General features: G+C 38.6%; 1 protein-coding gene across 1 annotated transcript in view; it reads right to left on the bottom strand.

The window, feature by feature from the left end:
* Window positions 1-7,179: 7,179 nt before the first annotated feature.
* The window catches only part of LOC101846485 (rab proteins geranylgeranyltransferase component A 2), a 29,448-nt gene continuing 15,226 nt past the window's right edge, over window positions 7,180-21,401 (bottom strand). Inside the window, exons 9-17 of the mRNA XM_005092345.3 lie at window positions 20,614-20,720; window positions 18,916-18,990; window positions 18,209-18,253; window positions 17,439-17,498; window positions 16,061-16,121; window positions 14,120-14,216; window positions 13,601-13,684; window positions 11,643-11,809; window positions 7,180-8,943 (exon numbers count right to left, since the gene is read on the bottom strand). Of these exons, the coding sequence (XP_005092402.1) occupies window positions 8,479-8,943; window positions 11,643-11,809; window positions 13,601-13,684; window positions 14,120-14,216; window positions 16,061-16,121; window positions 17,439-17,498; window positions 18,209-18,253; window positions 18,916-18,990; window positions 20,614-20,720 (1,161 nt within the window). The 3' untranslated portion in view covers window positions 7,180-8,478. The remainder of the gene's footprint in view (window positions 8,944-11,642; window positions 11,810-13,600; window positions 13,685-14,119; window positions 14,217-16,060; window positions 16,122-17,438; window positions 17,499-18,208; window positions 18,254-18,915; window positions 18,991-20,613; window positions 20,721-21,401) is intronic.

The raw sequence follows: 21,401 nt of genomic DNA, 5'->3' as shown, positions 1-21,401 counted from the left end.
AGAGAGAGAGAGTTGAAAAGATCTGTGTTTGTGTGTGTGTGTGTGAATGTGTGTGTGTGTGTGTGTGTGTGTGTGTGTGGGCTTGTTAGTGTACCACCCTACCCCCTTCCCACCCCGCCACCCCCACCCACACGGGACCCTTCTGTACCGTCAGTTTTCCTTCCTCCATACTACATGTATTTCAACCTCGGCAAGCGTTTGCGTAACACACATAATATTTGGGCTAAAAAAGAATAACTATCCTTCTATTTTATCACCACTATCTCCAATTTTACAACTGGTCGCTCTTAAGGACAAGCGGGCTAACCCAAGTTTGGGGGATTTCCAGAAATCTTGACCTACACTTCGTATAAAGAAAATGAACAAAAGCTAAAAAACTTTACTTCCGATTTTCTCAATACAGCATCTTTCAGGATATCCCCCTTGCGCTTAAAAGCGGCCAATTGAGCAAAATGTTTCACTGGTCGGGATATTTTGAAACTCTGTGTATACTTACAAAATACTTACATGTACCTCGATCAATAAGTGTCCATTTTGTCATGAACATGCTCCTGTTTCAAACGTATCATGTTCATGTACTCATTAACCCCCCCCCCCCCCCCCACACCTTTTTGTTCTCCCTTTCCTCGTGTTCTTTTGAAGTAAAATGTATTTTCAGCTCTCAGACTCACTTCTCTCATAGGAGGCCCCTGGGTAGGAGCGCGCAGGAAATGTTTGCTTTCACTCCCTCACGAAGGAACATGGGGGGGGGGGGCTATTTGTAACTACAGACAGATTATGCGAGGTACGACCCCTAAAACTCGAACATCAATTGCTTTCTAGAAAACTGGAAAACAACAAATTATGGGAGCAAAAACAAACAAATGACAACAACCAAAAAAAAAAAAAAAAAAAGATCTGAGGGGTTTTGGGAAAGGCATGCCCGCCCCCCTATCTCCCCATCTCAGAAATCCTCTACATTAAAAAAAACAACTGTTTTTTAGGTTAGTTTTTTTTTTTAAAGAGTTTTTTCGGCCCCTGCAAATTTATTTTTTTTAAATAAAAAAATTAACGCGCAGAATAATAGTATAACATATACTCAATGAGACCAGTAGTTTTTAAAAAATCACTTAAACAAAACAAAACAAAATAGAAACAGCGATTTGCAACGGATATAATAAAGATTCCATTCGTGAAAAATTGGTTGAAACGAAAAAGAAAAGTACTGTACTCGCAAACAATGTACATGAATGGAACGTGTGATGGGAGTGAAAGTAAAATATTATACAAAATAATGCCATGCGTTCCCAGAATGTCCTACCCCGTCCTAGTCCCAGCAGGCCAGTAGTTACAACAATAATATTATTATGTTAACAAACTGAATCTCTTAGTCTTAGATTGAAACTGTCAGTCATATGAAATGAAAGGTCCCAGTGCAAAAGTCAGAATATCCCAAAATGGGTATTTCCTGGAAACCACGCCCACTCCATAAGCTTATTATGATAAAAATTGTGAGAATTGTTTTTTTCTTCCTTTTCTCAAAATGCATGGTATCCGTCGGAGTTTAATATAAACATTATTTTCCGCCCATAGGACCCACCATCGGTTTAAGAGAATAAGACCCCCCCCCCTTTTTTTTTTACAGTTTTGTAATAATTTTATGGATATGTATATTTAGGACAGTGCATTTTGTCCTGGTGTCATTCAAAGGAACAAATGTGCAGACTTCAGATACAACTGGACAAATAACAACCGTTTCCCCGCACTACTTTCTTTGTCAGAAAGTTTTGACCGTTTGCGATGTTGAACAATTCAATGCTGATCTTCGATATGATGATGATGATACTCCTTTACTCCTCGTCCTCTTTTTGTCATTTTTATAATTATTTGTTTATGAATTCTTGTTTGAATCTATGCATTTCTCAGAAGCGTACAAACATCTGCCTATCATTAACGTCTTACATGACGCAAGTCGTAATATAATAATATTATCTAGATCATTAAACCTCATATTTCACACTAATCTCACGTCTCATCGTTATGGGCAAATTCGAAAGGCCAGAGGAACAGATGTAATACTATAATAGCAGTCAATGGCTCTCACTTTCCATGTTTCTCGGCAAACCATTCAAGGCTTCACAAATGTCAATGATATTGAGCTGCTTTCATTTCAAAGCAAATTACGTCAACATAATTTTCTTGTCTCTTCTCAACTTCGCATGATAATCAGATTAAATCTACTACTGTAAGTAATTGTCAAGGCTAGATTTCTCGGCGTCTCGTCACTATGTGTATGATGTAGATATATATATATATAGGACCAATCTCTGCTCTAAGCACACTCGGATCTTCTAGCTTTCATCGTTGCCATAGATGTGCCCGGAAACAGTAGGCCTAGGCTCGGCCCTCCCTCCTCATAGAGTGGGAAACGTTACGCAGCATGGATCTTCTTCTTCCATATGTTAGAATCACTTCAGTTAGAGTAATGGATGGATGCATCAGATCAACATAACTGATTTATTAAATCAAATCTTTTTCTCCATACCAATATATTTGAGTTAGTTTTTGAAACTCATAATATTATGTTAGAATCAGTTCAATTAGAGTGATGGATGGATGCGTCAACATAAGTTATATCTTTCTCTTCATACCAATATGTTTGAATACGTTTTTGAAATTCATATGTTAGAATCATTTCACTTCAACTGGAGTGATGGATGAATGCATCAACATAAGCTAAAGCTTTTTCTCCACACCCATATAATTGAATTAGTTTTGAAACTCATATGTTAGAATCGTTTCAACTTGAGTGACTGATGGATGCATCAACATAACCCGTTTCTCTCCATACCAATATTATTATATTTGAGTTAGGTTTTGAAACATATTATTTTATTTCAGTACATGTGTTACCATTGCATGCAATCTCATTAATTTGGTTGATTGTCAACATTCTGCAACACAAATCCTTCTTTCAATATAATGATCTTTTATTTAAAAAGCATTAAGAAAGATAGAGGCCGAAAAATTAAAAAAAATAATTCAAGTGTGAATACCACGGAACAATGAAATAAATACAATCTATAATCCAGTTTAAAAAGTAGTTTTGTCTACCAACTCAGTGTGTTTAGGGTTTATAATTTGTTGTTTTTATACATGGTCTGATTTACTTCAATTACAAAAAATGTTGGGCATCAAATCGACTTAACTCTTTTAGCCGGGAGTACGAATACATTTTGTGATAAAAAATGAGTTCATGTGATTTACACCAAAAAACACAATTCATGCTCACGTAAGATTAATTAAAACAAAATGGTAAAGCTTGCTTCTATATAAGTCTGGAAATCAGCAAACATGACTTTTTTAAAATGCAAAATTTTTTATCAGAAAGGATGTTAAAGCTGGAAAATGTATCAAAAAAAAAACAACAACCCAGTAATAAAACAATAAAGAGAAAACATTGTTTATAATTTTTTTACCTGCTTATTTTTACAAAAAAATAATTTTTCATTTCCAACAAGTGTTTTAAACTCCTTCATACAAAAACATGTGGAACCATCCACTACTTTTGAAACAATTTGTGGCATGATGTGGTGGAATCAGACACTCGTCAGTATTGGGGCAAAAGGGGTTAAATGTATTAATGATATCATCTTAAAGCCTGTCCATTTGCCTTGCTTTTGGGGAAAGAATATCCATCTATGTTGAATGGTACTCAATAGAAGTCGAAATTTGCGACTCAAGGAGGGGAGAGTTACCTGGTTTCAGAGGTTAAATTAATAAGGAAATTGCCGCCAAAGTTTGGTTTTTCCATAGCTTGAGAGTCATTGAAAACTGAACATGCACATTATTTTTGATGATTTTAATCAATGGTTTTCAGTAAAAATCTACACAAATGTTTTTAGATAGACATAACAGGTGCTGAGCCAACAAAAAAAAACCCCACAAAAAAACTATTAAAAAATCGCCTGTCAGAAAAATGGCGGTTTCTTCGATTTCATTATTTTGACGAGCGCCTGATTTCACCACTTACTTAGCATCACATTTCATAAAATCTTTTTCTTTCCCCACGTGACTGTGTATAGTAAACATCACAACTATGTACTTGTAGTTGAGCGATGTCCTCAGCAGTTTCTCTTCATTTGTTTGCGAGTTTGGCGAGATGTGAGCTGTCAATGTGAATGCTTTGGTTTCCTCTGTTGTGGGTACAAATTAAACCAGTTCATTACAAAACCCGACACCTCGAGTTCTGATCTTTTCTTTGTTTTAATAAGGTTTTTAGTTTTTGTAGTAGAGGTTTTACAGCGCTTGCAACTGAAAAAGGTCATATGAGCGCCAGAAGATTAGAGGTGTTACAAGAGAGTAACAAACATAAAAAAGAAAAGGGGGAGATAAGGACGATAGATGTTTGATTGGAAAGAAAAAGCAAACCACGCCAGAGCCAGAGCACCCGCAAACCACTAACTAGTAAGGTTTTACGGCGTTCGCAACTGCAATACGCCATATAAGTGCCAAGGGGTGGATACCAACAGAGAAGTCCAAACGAGGAATCAGGCTTATTCTGCTCACCTCTCTAGCCTCGACAGCACAAAGTCTGCTTCGACTATCAAGGCACCCCGGAAATAGCAGTTCCTAAGAGAGTGACAAATATACAAAAGAAGTAGAGGGAATAACGACGATAGTAAGGATGAGGAAAGAAAAAGCAATAGTTCCCCATATGTTTTTCCGGCACAGTATGAGCATGATACTATTGATAAATCAGCCCGTATACAATTCTACTCCGATTAAGAACATGTTAACAATATCCCTCCTTTGGGAATGGCATTCAAAAGACAACTTCAGTCAGTAGCACTGCCCTGGTTTGTTGGTCTTAAATTGTGGGAGGGGGGGGGGTGGTGTTCTGATCTTTGTAATTATCTCAGGGGTTTTTTTCTGTGCTATTCTCCCAGCTACAGACACGACATGAAGCTCAGTTGATATCATGCTGGACTGCACAGTGCATGGTCCTGGTTCGAATCCTCGATAGAATGTTCTGGATAATGTGGCTTGTTTTTAAAGCTCTCCACGCTTCAAAATTTCCTACCAACTGAAAATATTAGGTGTGTGCCGCCCGCTCATATGACCTTATGCAGTTGCGAGCACCGTAAAACACTTACCCCCCCCTACACAAAGCTGATTTGTCAACATTCAGAAGTCAGATTGTAAAAGCACAGGACGAGGTCTTGCACAAGCCATGTCCCCAAGTTTTACCTCCCCACCCATCGATACAGTTCAAGAGTTCGCGTCACTCAAGGCCGCCTCAACCAAACCAGTCAGGGCCAAACCCGGGCTGAGAGCGACACAACAGCATACCAGCAAATAGACAGAAATCTGAAATATTCGGTAAAAACCCTTCTTTTTCGTGAGAGTTTTACGGCACTTACAACACAGTAAGGTCATATAAGTGCCGAATATTAGAGGTGTTACAAGAGAGTAACAAACCCGAAAAAGGAGGGGAGATAAAGACGATAGACATTGGATAGGAAAGAAGCAAACCACACCAGAGCACCCGCCAACCACCCACAAATTGTCAACATTCAGAAGTCAGATTATAAAAGCACAGGATCCCAAAGTTTTACCTCCCGTCAACACAGTCCGCGTCACTCAACAAGGCCGCTTCAACCAAGCCTGTTAGGGCCAACCCGGGCTGAGAGCGACACAATGGCATCCATAGGCAGATGGACAGAAATCAGAAATATCCAATAAAAACCCTCCCCACACAGGATTCAAACTTACATCTACTGCATGAGATCGCATCCTCAGTGCTTTTTTGTCGTATCTCAATTTTTTTGAAAACAGTGAACATGTGGCATCTTCTTAAGCTCACTTTTTTTAATGAACTGTTTCAACTGTTATTAAAAATGGAGAGTTGTCGCGCATATGACCGTATGCAGTTGCGAGTGCCGTAAAAACCTTACTAAAACTAAAAATGGAAATACAACAAGTAAGTTGTTTTTTTTAGTAGAGGTTTTACGGCGCTCGCAACTGCATATGATCATATAAGTGCCGAAGATTGGAGGTGTTACAAGAGAGTAACAAAAATAAAAAAAGAAGAAAGGGGAGATAAGGACGATAGATGTTTGATAGGAAAGAAGAAGCAAACCACACCAGAGCACCCGCCATCCACCCACACACTGGGGTCGCGAGATGGTGAAGAGCCTGCCCACTACACCACAGACACTGGTATATTGTGCTTAGTTGGTTCCCTCACTCCACACAGAACTCAGAACCCCACGGATCTGAACCACACTCCCAAACAATCACTCCGCACAAACCCAGATAGAATTTCATGAATATTTATTTAATTACATTGAAATACATTGAGTAATTGACATTGTGTACGGAGATGTTTATAAAAAAAAAAGCAAACAAAAAAACACAATGTAGTGAAACCCACATACAATCATATTGAAGCTTCTCTTTGTAAACTCATATATACAAAGCACATTAAAAGAGACCATCAACTACTTTCTTTCCAAAAAATTTATCTGAATGACTTTCTTCGCCACAGTAAATGTTACAACATTTTTTGTAACATATCGCAATACACAAAAACACAATACAGCTCCAAATCACCTGCGCACCAAAGTTCACCACACAAAGAAAACCTCTGAGAACAAGCACAGAAAGCAGCATGTGTAGCAAGTCAATGCAGCATTCCCTCATCATAACAAGGGTCACAGTTTGCCAACCGAGGACATCACAATTATTTAACACTATCCGTACGCCATGTTTTACTATCGTATACATACAACTTGGGGAACTCTGTGCCACCACTTTCCAAAGAGGAAATTTACTCGTTAATCCGATCTGTACGTTTTGCATAGCAGTCTGTCAAAACGATTTTTTGAGAAGTACTGAAAGTTTCAAAGAGATTTTTGTACTAGAAGTATTCTAAAATGTGTAGAATACAACCCCGGGGGTACAAAAAATGGGTTAAAAATTAAAATATGAAAACCAAGGTAGTCCCATTGCCACATCAAAATTATTGCCAAGTACATACAAATATTTTATTCTTTTAAATACCATTGATCTCTTACACACTGTCGCAGGGAAGCAGCACATCTATCCTAACTCAGCTGTTTCAAAATTTACAGTAGGAACAAAAAAACCTGATTTTTTTATCGCTATATCTAACTACCAAAACTGGAATTTTCTTTCAAAATTGTACTTTCGCAAAATAACTGCACTACTCTATGGTTATTACAAGGCATGCGCCCCTCTCCAGTAGCTTGGAATATCTATGTAAAAAGTGATTTTTGCCCCAACTCTGAAGTGCAATACTTGCGCTGCTATCCCGTAATGTGCATAAAGTCACTGCAAGAGCATGGATGAGGTAGACAAGAGTGCAGGGAGTATACTTTTAGTTGAAGTAAGAGTCTTACAGCAATTGCAGCACAAATACGAATACGTCATTTAAGTGCTGAAGATTAGAGGTGTCACTGGAGAGTAACGCACAATAAAAAGGAGGAGGAAGGATAAGGACAATAGATGTTTGATAGGAAAGGAGGAGCAAACCACACCAGAGCACCCGCCAACCGCTCACAGGGAGGGTTTATATATAAAGGCATAACATATTATGTATTAAATATATTGTTTCTTCTTCACAGACTGTCCCTATCATGGGACATCCTGGAACTGACCAAATACTCATCGCAATATTCAGTGGAAAACTGACCAAACAAGTTGAGAACACTAATATAAAAATAAAAGCAAGTGATTCGTCAGTCAGAATCTATTTCTGAGCAGAACCACAAAGCCACACATAAAATTTCTTCATACTCACCACTACATCAATTTGCACATGTAATCATTCATGCACATAACTTTGAGGGCGCATTCACAAACTTCCCAAATTCACATTTAAACTTTCGAAATTCCACTAAAGCTTAAGATTTTTTAAAAAGACTGGCTAAAGTATCCCATGAGATTTTTTAAAGACATGACATCATGTTCAAGTGGTGAAATATCTCATCAGACTTTGTAACAAACACAACCTTTTTCCTTTCTTTCTTGCCAATGTGAGTTATTCTGATTGAAGATGTTCGTTCATCTTTCAACATAAATTCTTGCTTCAAGACTTTGAAAAGCCTATTTCTCCTTATGTAGCAATAAGTCACTTAAATAAACTTGCACAAAACTTTTTAATGAGGCTCTACAGAAATGTAACCCCCCCCTCTCTCTCTTTCTCCCTCTGTACTCTCTCTCATGCACACACATACACACACACTCCAATATACCATATATTCACGACACACCCACTCCTCAAATATACCACACATACGCAATACTCCTATATACCACATATTCACAACATATCCACTCCTATATATACCACACACAAAACACACACATACTCACTACTCATTTACACCACACATTTACAACACACTCACACTCCTATACATACCATACACACTCACCACTCCTTCACACCACACACACACACAAACACTACTCTCACTCTTCCCCACCACCAGTAGTAGTAGCCGTCTCCATCTTCCCTTCACTTTGACCAGGCAGACTCTCTTTCTGATCTTTGACCTCCACAGCCTCTTCCTGACCTTTCACCTCCCCACTCTCTGTCTGATCTTTGACCTCTCCACTCTCTGCCTGACCTTTCATCTCTCCACTCTCTGCCTGATCTTTCACCTCCCCACTCTCTGCCTGATCTTTGACCTCTCCACTCTCTGCCTGATCTTTGACCTCCCCACTCTCTGCCTGACCCTGCTCTGTAACACCACCATCCGGAGCCTCCCCCGATGTCTTCTCAGACACCCCATCATCTCCCCCGTCCTCCTGATACTCCGATGTCCCAGAACTGACCGCTGCCTCAGCGTCGTCCACGTGGATGATGTCCTCCGGGTTGGGCGGGGTGGGCAGGAACTCCTCGTCTGGGCACACCGTCTTGAAGATAACCTCCGCCTGGGAGAGGACACAGAGGAAAAAATACAGTTTTTACTCCTGGATTTTCATGGTACGCTTTTAATTTGTCAGAGTAAAGAGAAGTGCAGTCAAAACATCAATATGTTGAAAAATGGTGAAATGGTATAGGTTTAACGGGGTCCCCATCAACACTGTTAGGTTATTCAGGAGGAGGGACCTCCGAGTTTAACGTCCATCTCCGAAAGGACCGAGCCAAGTGGGAAATTCGTGTAAAGTGCCTTTCCAAAGGACACAACATCAGACCGAGCTGCGGCATGAACCTCTGAACCAGCAATCTCACAATTACGAGTCTGATAGCCAAATCACTAGACTACCATCGCCACCCACAACATTATGTTGTGGAACTTGAAGGTATCACAAGCTTCATATACTCAAACTATATCGAGTGCTTAGTGTGAGACAGCTATACACCATTTTGAAAAGTGACGTTTGCAGGTCTGAGGCAAATATTCTTTCTAAGTGACATGTCAGCCAAAATGGAGATTTTTCAAAGGCCTTAACTTCCACCAAGGGACGCAACTTGTGTTAAAACACCAGAGCCATAGCTTTAAAAGTTACTGAGTTACAGCCTAGAGAAAAGTTATTCTATCTACTTGAGAAAACATTTTGAAAAGAAGTATTATACATGGCAGTTAAAATACCTTTCCCACTTTAAAAATTGCTACCAGTGGTAGAAAAGGAAAAAAACTATTGTAAATATACAAGTTCGAATACTTTTTTTCGCAAATGACTCTCCCAAAAACATACGAAACTATTCTAAGCACTGTTTAGAATATTTTTCCTCACACTTTTGTTCACAAGAAAAGCATTCTAGGTGACACTTTGTTTGATTTAACACAAATGGAAGAAATTGATTAGAAAACAATATACAAAATGAGCCCATGTTTGTTTTTTCTACATTACATGTGAGATTTGGATCCTAGAATTGCGTTCTGTTGAAATGAGAAAGTTTTTTTCTTCTCCTGTGAAATTTGCAAAATGTCATTTCGAATAGTATTCCTCTAGACCCACTGTATGATGGGAGTCATACACTGAGCAGTCAACACTTAAATTAGTTTTCTTAACCCTTCCAGTTCCAGCCATTTTTGTGGACTTCCCAACCCTAGTCCCAGTCAATTCAGCAGTATTTCAGAAAAAGAGGCATGCAGTCTAAAAAGTGATCAAGTATCTTTGTAATGAGGTTTAGATAATAACATATAACAATGTTTAAAGGTAAATGAACAAATATTATAAAAATTAAAGTTAAATTAGGTTCGCTAATTTTTTTTAATGCGCAAATCCGGTACCCCCGAAACTGAGAATATACGCTCTTGGGACGGTGGGAGGTACAAGGAGTGCTGTTAGACCTGCATGTGAGCCTCAACCAGATTGTCTGAAAATTTTGCGCAATCCCCCCCCCAAAAAAGCCTTTGTGGGTGTCATAAAGTAAGAAGAACATCCGAGTAACGAGCGACCATCCCAACAACAAACACAATAAAGAAGAGACCTAACCGTAACCCTACCCCCAAAAAGAATCTGCAACGGGCATCATGTAAAAAGGCCAAAACAAGTCCTAAATGAAAAAAAAAATTTTAATTAAAAAACCACACTCCAAAACAAACAAGGAGCATATAGATCTAGATTCTAGATCTATATATGGCTTACATCTACATTGCTATAGGGTTTGATACAATATCACAATAGAATTGGAATATATAATATGAATCCTTCATATATAGATCTATATCTAGATTCTAGATTAGATCTAGAAATCTAGTAATCTAAATAAATCTAGATCTAGATCTTGTAGAACAAGTGAATAGGAATAGGCCTTGAACTAGAAATCCGCATCCGATTCCGAACAGAGGGACTCAGCTGAGTCTAGATTCTAGATCTAGAATCTAGATCTAGATCTAGATCTAGATTCTAGATCTAGATCTAGATTCTAGATCTAGATCTAGATCTAGATTCTAGAATCTAGATCTAGATCTAGATCTAGAATCTAGATCTAGATCTAGAATCTAGATCTAGATCTAGAATCTAGATCTAGATCTAGATCTAGATTCTAGATCTAGATCTAGATTCTAGATCTTTACTAAATAAATAAACAATTCACGCACCTGATGAAATGCTTATTTTTACCAATATAAAGATTACAGCACAACCTATGATAGGGTTTGACACAATAGAATTGGAATATGAATCCTCCATTGAGGTCTATAATGATCTATATAAATCTAGATCTAGATTCTATTAGAACAAGAGAGTCGGACTTGAATGAATCCACACGATCTGAACAATTGAATTAGTCAACAAACGAAATTCAAAATGGCCACTTGAGCACGAAACTGAAAGTAGATAATTTAACTTGTCGTCCTTTTTCGTATTCGCGTTTCTACTTAGGTTCCGACAATTATGTCGGAAATGCCAACGTCGGCAGTCGGCGGTGCGCGCGTCACCGGTCGCCACGAAAACGAAAGTGCCGACGAAGCCGATGGGAGAAAAATGGGTCACTGGCAGTCGGCCAAGCCTTGCACTACGCACATTGACTGATACAGGTGGGCCTAGCGATAGCATCGTCCGGTTCGTGGGTCGGGTCGCGATTGTCGGATTTCAGACGATTGTCGGCAAACATGCAGCTGGAAGGGTTAACATTTTCATCTCGGTATGACCAAACGCCACAATAGATCTGAACTCACCTCCTGCACACAGCGGTCCAGGTCCACACTATCGTCTCCACCACCTGAAGTGACCAGAACGTTCTGGGCGGCGTCTGTGGCCATGACCGGCTCAGACCGGTCCTTCATCTGGAAGTGCATGGACCACAACACGCGTGGCCGGTCGTCACCAGTGTCTTCTGGGGAACCTACCGGGACAGGGAGGGAAACAAACATCGTAAAAATGAAAGGAACAAAAAGCAAACCTTGTAGAAGTGAAAGAAAGAAAAAACAAACCTTGTAGAAGTGAAAGAAAGAAAAAACAAACCTTGTAGAAGTGAAAGAAAGAAAAAACAAACCTTGTAGAAGTGAAAGAAAGAAAAAACAAACATCGTAAAAATGAAAGAAAGAAAAAGCAAACTTTGTAGAAGTGAAAAAAAAAACCTTGTGGAAGTGAAAAAAAAAAAAGCCCCAAAAATTTGTAGAAGTGAAAGGAAGAAAAGAAAAAAACCTCAAAGAGATGGAAAAAGAAAAGACAAACCAAAAAAAAAAAAAAAAAGTACATCAGAGGTCAGGTTTTTGATAAACTACATTTAAAAACAGCCTTTCGTCTCGATTCACCTTATACCATACCCATGCTGCCCCCCCCCCAACTCTCTCTCTCTCTCTCTCTCCTCCCACACACACAGGCATTCCAGAGCTGACATCAAGCACTTGTCAAATTACTGACATCATGGAAACTAACACACTTTTCTGCTCCTTGGGAGATTATCATCAATTTTCTTTTAAGGCTCAACACCTTTTAAGTCAATTTAAAAACACATTTATGTGTAGGTGGCATTATTTATCAAAGGCACAAAAAATGTAAATTTGCATTTTCAAATGGCACTCAAACTTGAGAAGTCACCAAGTTTTGGCAGCCATTTTCTCACTAGTCTTACCTCTAAGTTTAGTTTTAGTAAGATTTAAAAGTGCTCGCAACTGCATAAAGTCGTGTAAGCGCCAAGGGGTGTATGTCAACAGAGAAGTCCACATGGGGAATCAGGCTTACTCTGCTCATCTCTAGCCTCAACAGCACGAAGTCAGATTCAACTATCAAGGCACCACGGAAATAGCAGTTCACAAGAGAGTGACAAATATCAAAAGAAGTAGAGGAAAACGACGAAAGTAAGGATGAGGAAAGAAAAAGCAGCAGTTCTCCCTATGTTGTTCCAGCACAGTATGAGCATGACAATGATAAATAAGCCCATGTACAATTCTATTGTGCTTAGGAACATATTAATATCCCCCCTTTGGGAATCTTACCTCTGACACCAGATCACCTCCCCAAACCTTTATTAATAGAATATATCCTGACTTCTATTAAGATAAATGACTATTTTTTTCTTCAGAAATAAGACACTTGAACAAACTTTAAGTTGATATCAAGAACTAAATGTGCCCAAAAATTGAAGAGTGCCTTATTTCCCCATGCCGTGCCTTATTTCCCCATGCCGTGACACGCAACCTTTTGATGTCCATTGAACATTTCACAAAACAAATGTGTCATGATGCAGTGGAATCAGTTGCTCGTCAATTTTTGGGTATATGAAGTTATTGGTATCACCTTATTTTTTGGCTCAACACCTTTTAGGTTTATTTACAAACACACTGCTGTGTGGCTTTTACTTAAAAACGTTGAACAAAGAATGAAAAAAATGTAAATTTACAGTTTCCAAGAACTCTCAATCTTTGAAAGTCACCAAAATTTTCTATACAACTTTACATCTGAAGCCAGGTGACCCCCCACCTCCTTCAAACACAATTGTCTTGACTTCTATTGAAGATAGATGGGTATTTTTTTAAACAAAAGTAGGCCAAGTGAACAAGCTTTAAGATGATACCAATAACTCCATAAGCCCAAAAATTGACGAGCGCTTGGTTTCACCACAATGCCTCAAATATATTCTCGTGCATACGAAAAAACAAAAGACCACAAGCGAAGCCCTAACAAAGCTCACCCCCAGAAAACAGCTTCTCTCTGACTTCTGAGAAATCTCCTTCCGGATCCTCCCCGGTCGAAAGACGAGTGAGATGGACAACATCTGTGGAAAAAAAGATGAAAAACTTGAATCAAACTTTGTACAAAACTTTCACATCAAGTACCACCTGTTCATGGTCCATACTGCAATTCACAAAAAAAAAGACTTCATTCGTTCAGGGAATCAAAGATTCTGTATACAGCGTTCGAGTTTCAAAAACATGAACATATAGAATAACAAGTAAATTACATTTCAAGTTGGGCAAAAAAGGAAAATGAAGTTCTTACTAAATTTCCCACAGACGTAAAACAATAAACGAAGAAGAAGAGTGCACAGCGTCTTAGTCGCTAAAATAAATAGCATCGCTGAATTAAAAAGCCAATAGCCATTGTAACTATTATGAGTCCAGTATTTTCCAGTTGGGAAGTTAGAAGTTTTAACCATGACCCAAGAACACACATATCACTACACAGAGGCGACAAAGTCCCGCCAACTCACAGACGTTCTTAGGGCACACCATGGCTGACTGCGGGAGTTCTAGCACCGTGATCGGGCGGCTGGCATCTCCCGAGCACAGGAAGTTCAGCAAGGACAGCTGAAAAATGCACAGAACAACAGTGGTGGGTGCCGAAAACACATAAGTGTTGGAGATAAGCAGTCACATAAAACTGTAGATGTAAACAGTTGCACAAAACAAAACTGTAGATGTAAACAGTTGCACAAAACAAAACTGTAGATGTAAACAGTTGCACAAAACAAAACTGTAGATGTAAACAGTTGCACAAAACAAAACTGTAGATGTAAACAGTTGCACAAAACAAAACTGTAGATGTAAACAGTTGCACAAAACAAAACTGTAGATGTAAACAGTTGCACAAAACAAAACTGTAGATGTAAACAGTTGCACAAAACAAAACTGTAGATGTAAACAGTCATACAGAACTGAACATGTAAATAGTTGCACAAAACAAAACTGTAGATGTAAACAGTCATACAGAACTGAACATGTAAACAGTTGCACAAATCAAAACTGTAGATGTAAACAGTTGCAGAAAACAAAACTGTAGATGTAAACAGTTGCAGAAAACAAAACTGTAGATGTAAACAGTTGCAGAAAACAAAACTGTAGATGTAAACAGTCATACAGAACTGTAGATGTAAACAGTTGCACAAAAACAAAACTGTAGATGTAAACAGTCATACAGAACTGAACATGTAAACAGTTGCACAAAACGAAACTGTAGATGTAAACAGTCATACAGAACTGAACATGTAAACAGTTGCACAAAACAAAACTGTAGATGTAAACAGTCATACAGAACTGAACATGTAAACAGTTGCACAAAACAAAACTGTAGATGTAAATAGTTGCACAAAACTTAAGACAAAACTGTTAAAGATAAACATTCACACAAAACACAGGGAAAGGCAGTCTTGTGGGAAATCAGGAAGGTATTGGCCACATCATATCGGGAACAGAGCGGCACTAAAGCGGGACAGAGATTACCAAACAGGAGTGTTGCGTTCTGGCTATTTTTTATAGCTTGACGAATAATTATGAAACGTGCTCACAAACAAACACAAGACCTCTGTGAGAATGAGGAGTAACAGAAGTTGTCTATTTACAAGAAAGTCACGTTACGACCTTATTAAGTTTTAGTTTTAATAGAGGTTTTACGGCGCTCACAACTGCATAAGGTCCTATGAGCACTAGAAGATTAGAGGTGTTACAAGAGAGTAACAAACATAAAAAAGAAGAAGGGGAGATAAAGACGATAGATGTTTGATAGGAAAGAAGAAGCAGTTAAGACCTTGATGCGTTATAACATTATCATAGTTGGCAAATAATAAGTCTCAGCTATTGATGTACAGTCATGACAAGGAGGCGCAAATATACAACAGTATTTATGATCTACCAGTAAGCAGCATAATACATTCATTGAAATTTTAAAAAAACCTTTCAACGAAATAAAAGTTTTCAGTTACCAATTTACAATAAGCTAGCATTGCAATTGTTTTAGTAAGCATTTTACAGCACTTACAACACAATTAGACCAAAGTGTGCTGAAGATTAAAGGTGTTACAAGAGAGAGTAACATACACAAAAGAAGTTTTTTTAAAGTTTTAGTAGAGGTTTTACGGCCCTCGCAACTGCATAAGGTAATATGAGAGCCAGAACATTAGAGGTGTTACAAGAGAGTATCAAACATAAAAAAGAAGAAAGGGAGATAAGAACGATAGATGTTTCATAGGAAAGAAGAAGCAAACCACACCAGAGCACCCGCCAACCACCCACATACACAAAGAGGGAGGAGTGATAAGGACGATTGAAGTTTGATAGTACAGAAGGAACAAACCACACCACAGCACCCACAAACCACCCACTTGGATAAATACAGACAAGAAAAGAAACCCAGATTGTGACCCCACACTTCATACCTCCTGGTCCTCTGCTTCTTTGATGCTTCTGTCCGTGATATAAATAGCTCTCGACAACTTCCTGAAATGAAAAAAAAACAAACAACATTGACCAAAGCAGAGAATCAACAGAAATATGCTAGAGCCAACCTTCAGTTGTCTAGTAGTAGTAGTAGTAGTGAGGTTTTATGGTGCTTGCAACTGCATAAGGTCATATGAGCGCCAAGGGGGGATGTCAACAGAGAAGTCCAAACGAGGAATGGGGCTTATTCTGCTCACCTCTCTAGCCTCAGCAGCACAAAATCTGTTTCGACTATCAAGGCACCATGGAAATAGCAGTTCACAAGAGAGTGACAGACATACAAAAGAAGTAGAGGGAAAATGACGGTAGTGGGGATGAGGAAAGAAAAAGCAGCAGTTGCCCCTCTGTTGTCCCGGCACAGTATGAGCATGACATTGATAAATCAGCGCATTTACAATTCTACTGAGCATAAGAACATGTCAATGCGAATATTCCCCCTTTGGGAATGAACGAAAGACAATTCAGTCAGTAGCACTGCCCTGGGGGAGGGGAGATGGACTGAGAGTCTTGAAAACACCACAAAACGACCTGACTTCAAGAACACATCGTCTGGAATTTGAACCAGGGCCATCTGCCCAGATAGCAACTGAGTTTGTTAAATTTTTTTTATCCCTTGCCCATTTATTTGACATTGATGCCATCTGATTAGTAGAAAAAAATGTGTATGATAGTGTCCAATAGTGTATTACCTGCATATCTATTATGACAAGAAACTAGATAGCAACTGAGCTAACGGGTCACTCCTTTTGTTCTCAGCTAGCCAGACAGACTAAGACAGAGGTGTTCAGAAGTCCAGGCTGTTATATTTACGTTGTAGACTACAGCAATTAACCCAGTAAAGGCTACACTTCTACGGGAATAGACTAGATCTTAAGTAAGTTTGAAGGAAAAAAAAAAGGAAGGTGAAATGATATCAAAGCACTCACTGACCACATGAAATGGACCACACAAATGTCACCAAAAAACAAACAAACATGCACATACAAATTACTCTTCAACCACTTCATTGCCGTATGATGAGGCACCTGTTATGTCAAGGCAGCTCTGCAGAAGCAAATTTTTCATGTGAAACCAAACCAGCTTCTCCACTGTTCAATTCAATGTATTGTCTGACTATTTTCTTTCTCAAGTGAATCTACTTGTACAATGAATATTAGCATGAAAATAAATGAGTTTGGATAAAAAAGGTACCCAAAAGAACCAACAGTTATGTGTTACTATCGAGGTTATTTTTGTCATGAGCAGATTGTCAAGTAATATATCAGGGTCAAACTACAGGGAGAGGAAGTAAACATGTTGTCTGTCCTGCTCTCTCACCTGTAGCTTTGGGTGGCCATGAAGGAGGGGGGAAGGTAAGTCTGCTCAGCAACCAAGTACCTGGGAAGGGAATAATAGAACAATGATAAGTCAAATCTACTTGTCACGGGAAGTGCACATAACACAACAACAGCACACTTTTTCAGGGTTCCTGACCGTAATTTCCCCACTACATTCAAGGAAGTTTCCAAGAAAAATTTTTTTAATTCAAGGAGACTTGGTCAAGAAATTCAGACCGAAAGCCTATTTCCGAAAGGCCTTCACTTGTCCAAAAGGAATTGTAATTTCAATTTCTCTACAAAAATGTTGTTCATGTCCAATCCGGCGACATTCAAGGAGTTTTCAAGGAGATTTTTTCCTTGAATGGGAATTCAAGGAGTTTTCAAGGGCTCCTTGAATTCAAGGAGTTCGCAAGAAACCCTGTTTTATACTTAAAACAGCTACTGGCAATACTGGAGATGATTATAAAAGGTCTTTTGCTGCTGTTATCGTAACATTTCAGCTATAAAAGAAAACACATGATTTCAAATGAGCACTGCACAGCTTTTTCAAACCTCAGACACTTTCTCCGAAAAGTAAATAAATGAAGGAAGATTTTGTTTAAAAATCCTGAGAATTCTGGATTCATATTTTAAAACAAAATGAAGAGAATCTGAGAATGCTCCCCTTTTCAAATCTTGTAATTCTATATCTAAGATGAAGATGGAAAGAGGTAACAAAAAGAAGCTTCAGCGAGCGAGAGCACAAACCTGTAAAGACCTGCTACTTACTTGCAAGAGACTTTCTGACCACTGGAAGTGACGATTCCGGTGCACCTGTCAAAAGAATACATTTTTGGAAATAATATAAGTTTTGACTTTCCTTTTTAAAAAAAAATTCTTACAGTTTTGTTTCAACTCAGCACACCAATATGACTTCACCATAACTCTTTTGACTGAGACAGAACATACAACATAGCAGGAAATCAAATACGTTCCCAACTATATAATGCATCTGTCAATTGGCAATCACAAAGTTTCCATTTCTATACGAATAGAGTGTATGGAATTTGGAACTAATTACCATAAGGCTACGATACCACATGCAGACAACAGTAACTTGTTTTTAGTTTTTGTAAAAGCTTTACAGCACTTGGGACACAATAAGATCATAAAAGTGCCGAAGATTAGAGGTGTTACAAACGAGTAACAAGCACAAAAAAGAAGAAGGAGAGATAAGGACGATAGTTGTTTGATAGAAAAGAAGGAGCAGGAGCAAACAACACCAGAGCACCCTCAAATGCCCCACTTGTAAAAACAATATACACCACAGCTGCTTTTGAACCATTTCTTTCAAATGAATTTGATAATTATTCTTTATAAAAATGAATTTAATATTGATTGACAATTTTATGGAGACACAACACAGCAAAACACAAGGACAGAGGAGATACAGAGCATTAATCCCCCCACCCCCAACAATCTGTTGATACACGTACTTCTTCTCTCCATCAGTGACTAGATGGGTGGCCGTCATCATGAGGCAGTAAATCCCACCAAACACCGCGGACAACCTGGGGGAGAAATGAGGACGGTGGACGTTGGCATCTAATGATAAACAGCATAGATATAGCGCAAATCCCCTGCTCGACAGCAAACTCTATGCGCTTCACAATCTACACTCAGGCTTCCTGTCATGAAACCCCCCCCTCAAATTCAAGAAGACTTTAAGGAGAAATGTTGTAATTTTAAGGAGACTTGGTCAAGAAATTCATGCCGTTTTCGACGGCACACGCAGACCCTGAAAGCCTATTTCTCATAGGCCTACACATGTCAAAAATAAATCATAGTTTCGATTGTCCGACAAAAATTTTGTTCATGTCCGATCCGAGGTAATTCAAGTTTTCAAGGAGATTTTTCCTAGAATGCAAATTCAAGGAATTTTCGAGGATGCCTTGATATCAAGGAGGCTGCAGGAACCGTGTACAATAGTACCCCAACGGATCCTAGAACACTCAGAAGCATTTTCAGCTTCGAAGGGAAGCGCACAGTGTGTGCAGCCAATAAAGTGCTCTAATCTAAACTGACAAGATCTTTTGCCGTCTTTAGTCGGGTACCCATTCTCATCTTGTTGAAGTGAGGAAAATTCATATACTGTAAAGTGACTTTCCCAAAGACACAACATCAGGCCTCATGTCGGTAATCGAACCCCTAACCTTTTAGTTGCCAGCCCAAAAGCCTAACCAGTAGGCTACTGATGCCATATTTGATGAAACTCAATCTGTATTCAGTGAGCTACAGCGCAGTTGAATCTAATTCTCCTCTTTAAAAAAGTTCCCATAATACAATCTGAGAAGCCGAGTCAAAAGGCAGACTAATCTTTCGTTTAAAGTTTATTGTCCGTATTTGTCCATACAGTTACACTGTTGTGAGTTAGTCTTTTGTTAGGGAGTGAAGGAGAAAAAGAGTGAGCTGAAAATATTATTTGAAATAGGAAAAGATAAGGAAACACAAAATATTCCTTGGTGCCCACTGACGGGAAATTTGCACACACATAAAACATTCACTTGGGAAATAAACAAATAGATAAATGTAAAAAAACAACTGTCCTACATGAATAAAAAGTTCAGAGCATGTGGCACTTACAGAGATACAAAGACTCAGGAAAACCAAAGTACGAACAAGTCCTTTATTTACAGTATAGCTTTTGTCTTATCTTGCTTCAATGTTCGCTCCATGAACAGAAACGATCATGTATCTAATCTGACCATCAACACTTACGAACACAATATAAATTACTGGGGTATAAAAGACAACTAGCACAAACAGCAAATCATAATTAATTGTATAACTGGAAATGTACCATAATCTCACTGACATGATATAGACATCTTTGCTGGGCAAGTCTCTTTGTCCATGCCTGTCATGAACAACAGCGGCTGCATGCCCTACACACAGAGATACTCGATAAAAAAAAAATTACCCCTACTCTGGAATCAAATTACACCTTTTGGGTGAAACAGCACAGAGCCTAAATGAATTTTAAAGAGAGTAATCTAAAATTTAATTTATATACCTGCATGTGCTTTTAGTGTCCTGTTCAGCCAAGAAAAATTTCCCTCTTGGACAATAAAGTAGTATGTTATCTTATCTCACATCACAGGAACTGGTCAACACAGATTGAATGTTTTCCTTACCTTGAGAAAGCCTGGGGCAGTTCGCCGCTCCCGTACAAAGGAAACAAAAATGCTGTGTTGCCGTACTGACCCAAAGACTTCAAAAACTTTTGTGTCTTCTTCAGAGCCTGGAAATACAAACAGAAAATCTTGGTTATATGTTTTGCTTCAGCACGTCTTTTTCATCCTTTTAGTTTTAGAAAGGGTTTTCACTGCACTTGCAACACAATAAGATCATATAAGTGCCAAAGATTAGAGGGGTGAAAAGAGAGTAACAAACACAAAAAAGGTGAGATCAGAATGATAGATGTTTGACTAGGAAAGAAAGAGAAAACCACACTAGACCATTCGCAAACCACCCACCTTTTTCATCCAACTTAACATGAGAACATAAAAGAAAAAAACTTGAGCAATGAAACAAGACAGCGAATATGGTGAACCATACTATTATTGCACTCATTACGTTTAGTGTCTGACAAGTGAGATGGCACTGCTGTCAGCTTTAGTATGATATATAAAACTTCTTTGGCAAGTAGTGGTACAGACAATAAGTTTTACCCCCATGCATACTGCCAGTAAATGTGGGAGCCTAAAATCAATTACATTTATGAAATCACAAAAAATGATCGGAATCACATTCTCAGAAACCAGTCCATGTGCAAACACCAGTCTGCCTGACTTGTCCCTCCCATTCTGAAGCATGTCTTTATGCCATTCCCAAAGGGGGATATTAAAATGTTCTCATGCACAGAAGCATTGTAAATGGGCTGATTCATCAGAATCATGCTCATACTGTGCCGGAACAACAT

This window comes from Aplysia californica, unplaced genomic scaffold (assembly GCF_000002075.1).
Source record: "Aplysia californica isolate F4 #8 unplaced genomic scaffold, AplCal3.0 scaffold00045, whole genome shotgun sequence".
Classification (NCBI taxonomy): Eukaryota; Metazoa; Mollusca; class Gastropoda; order Aplysiida; family Aplysiidae; genus Aplysia; species Aplysia californica.
The sequence above is the reverse complement of the archived record's forward strand: the minus strand, read 5'-3'. Positions and strand labels throughout refer to the sequence as shown.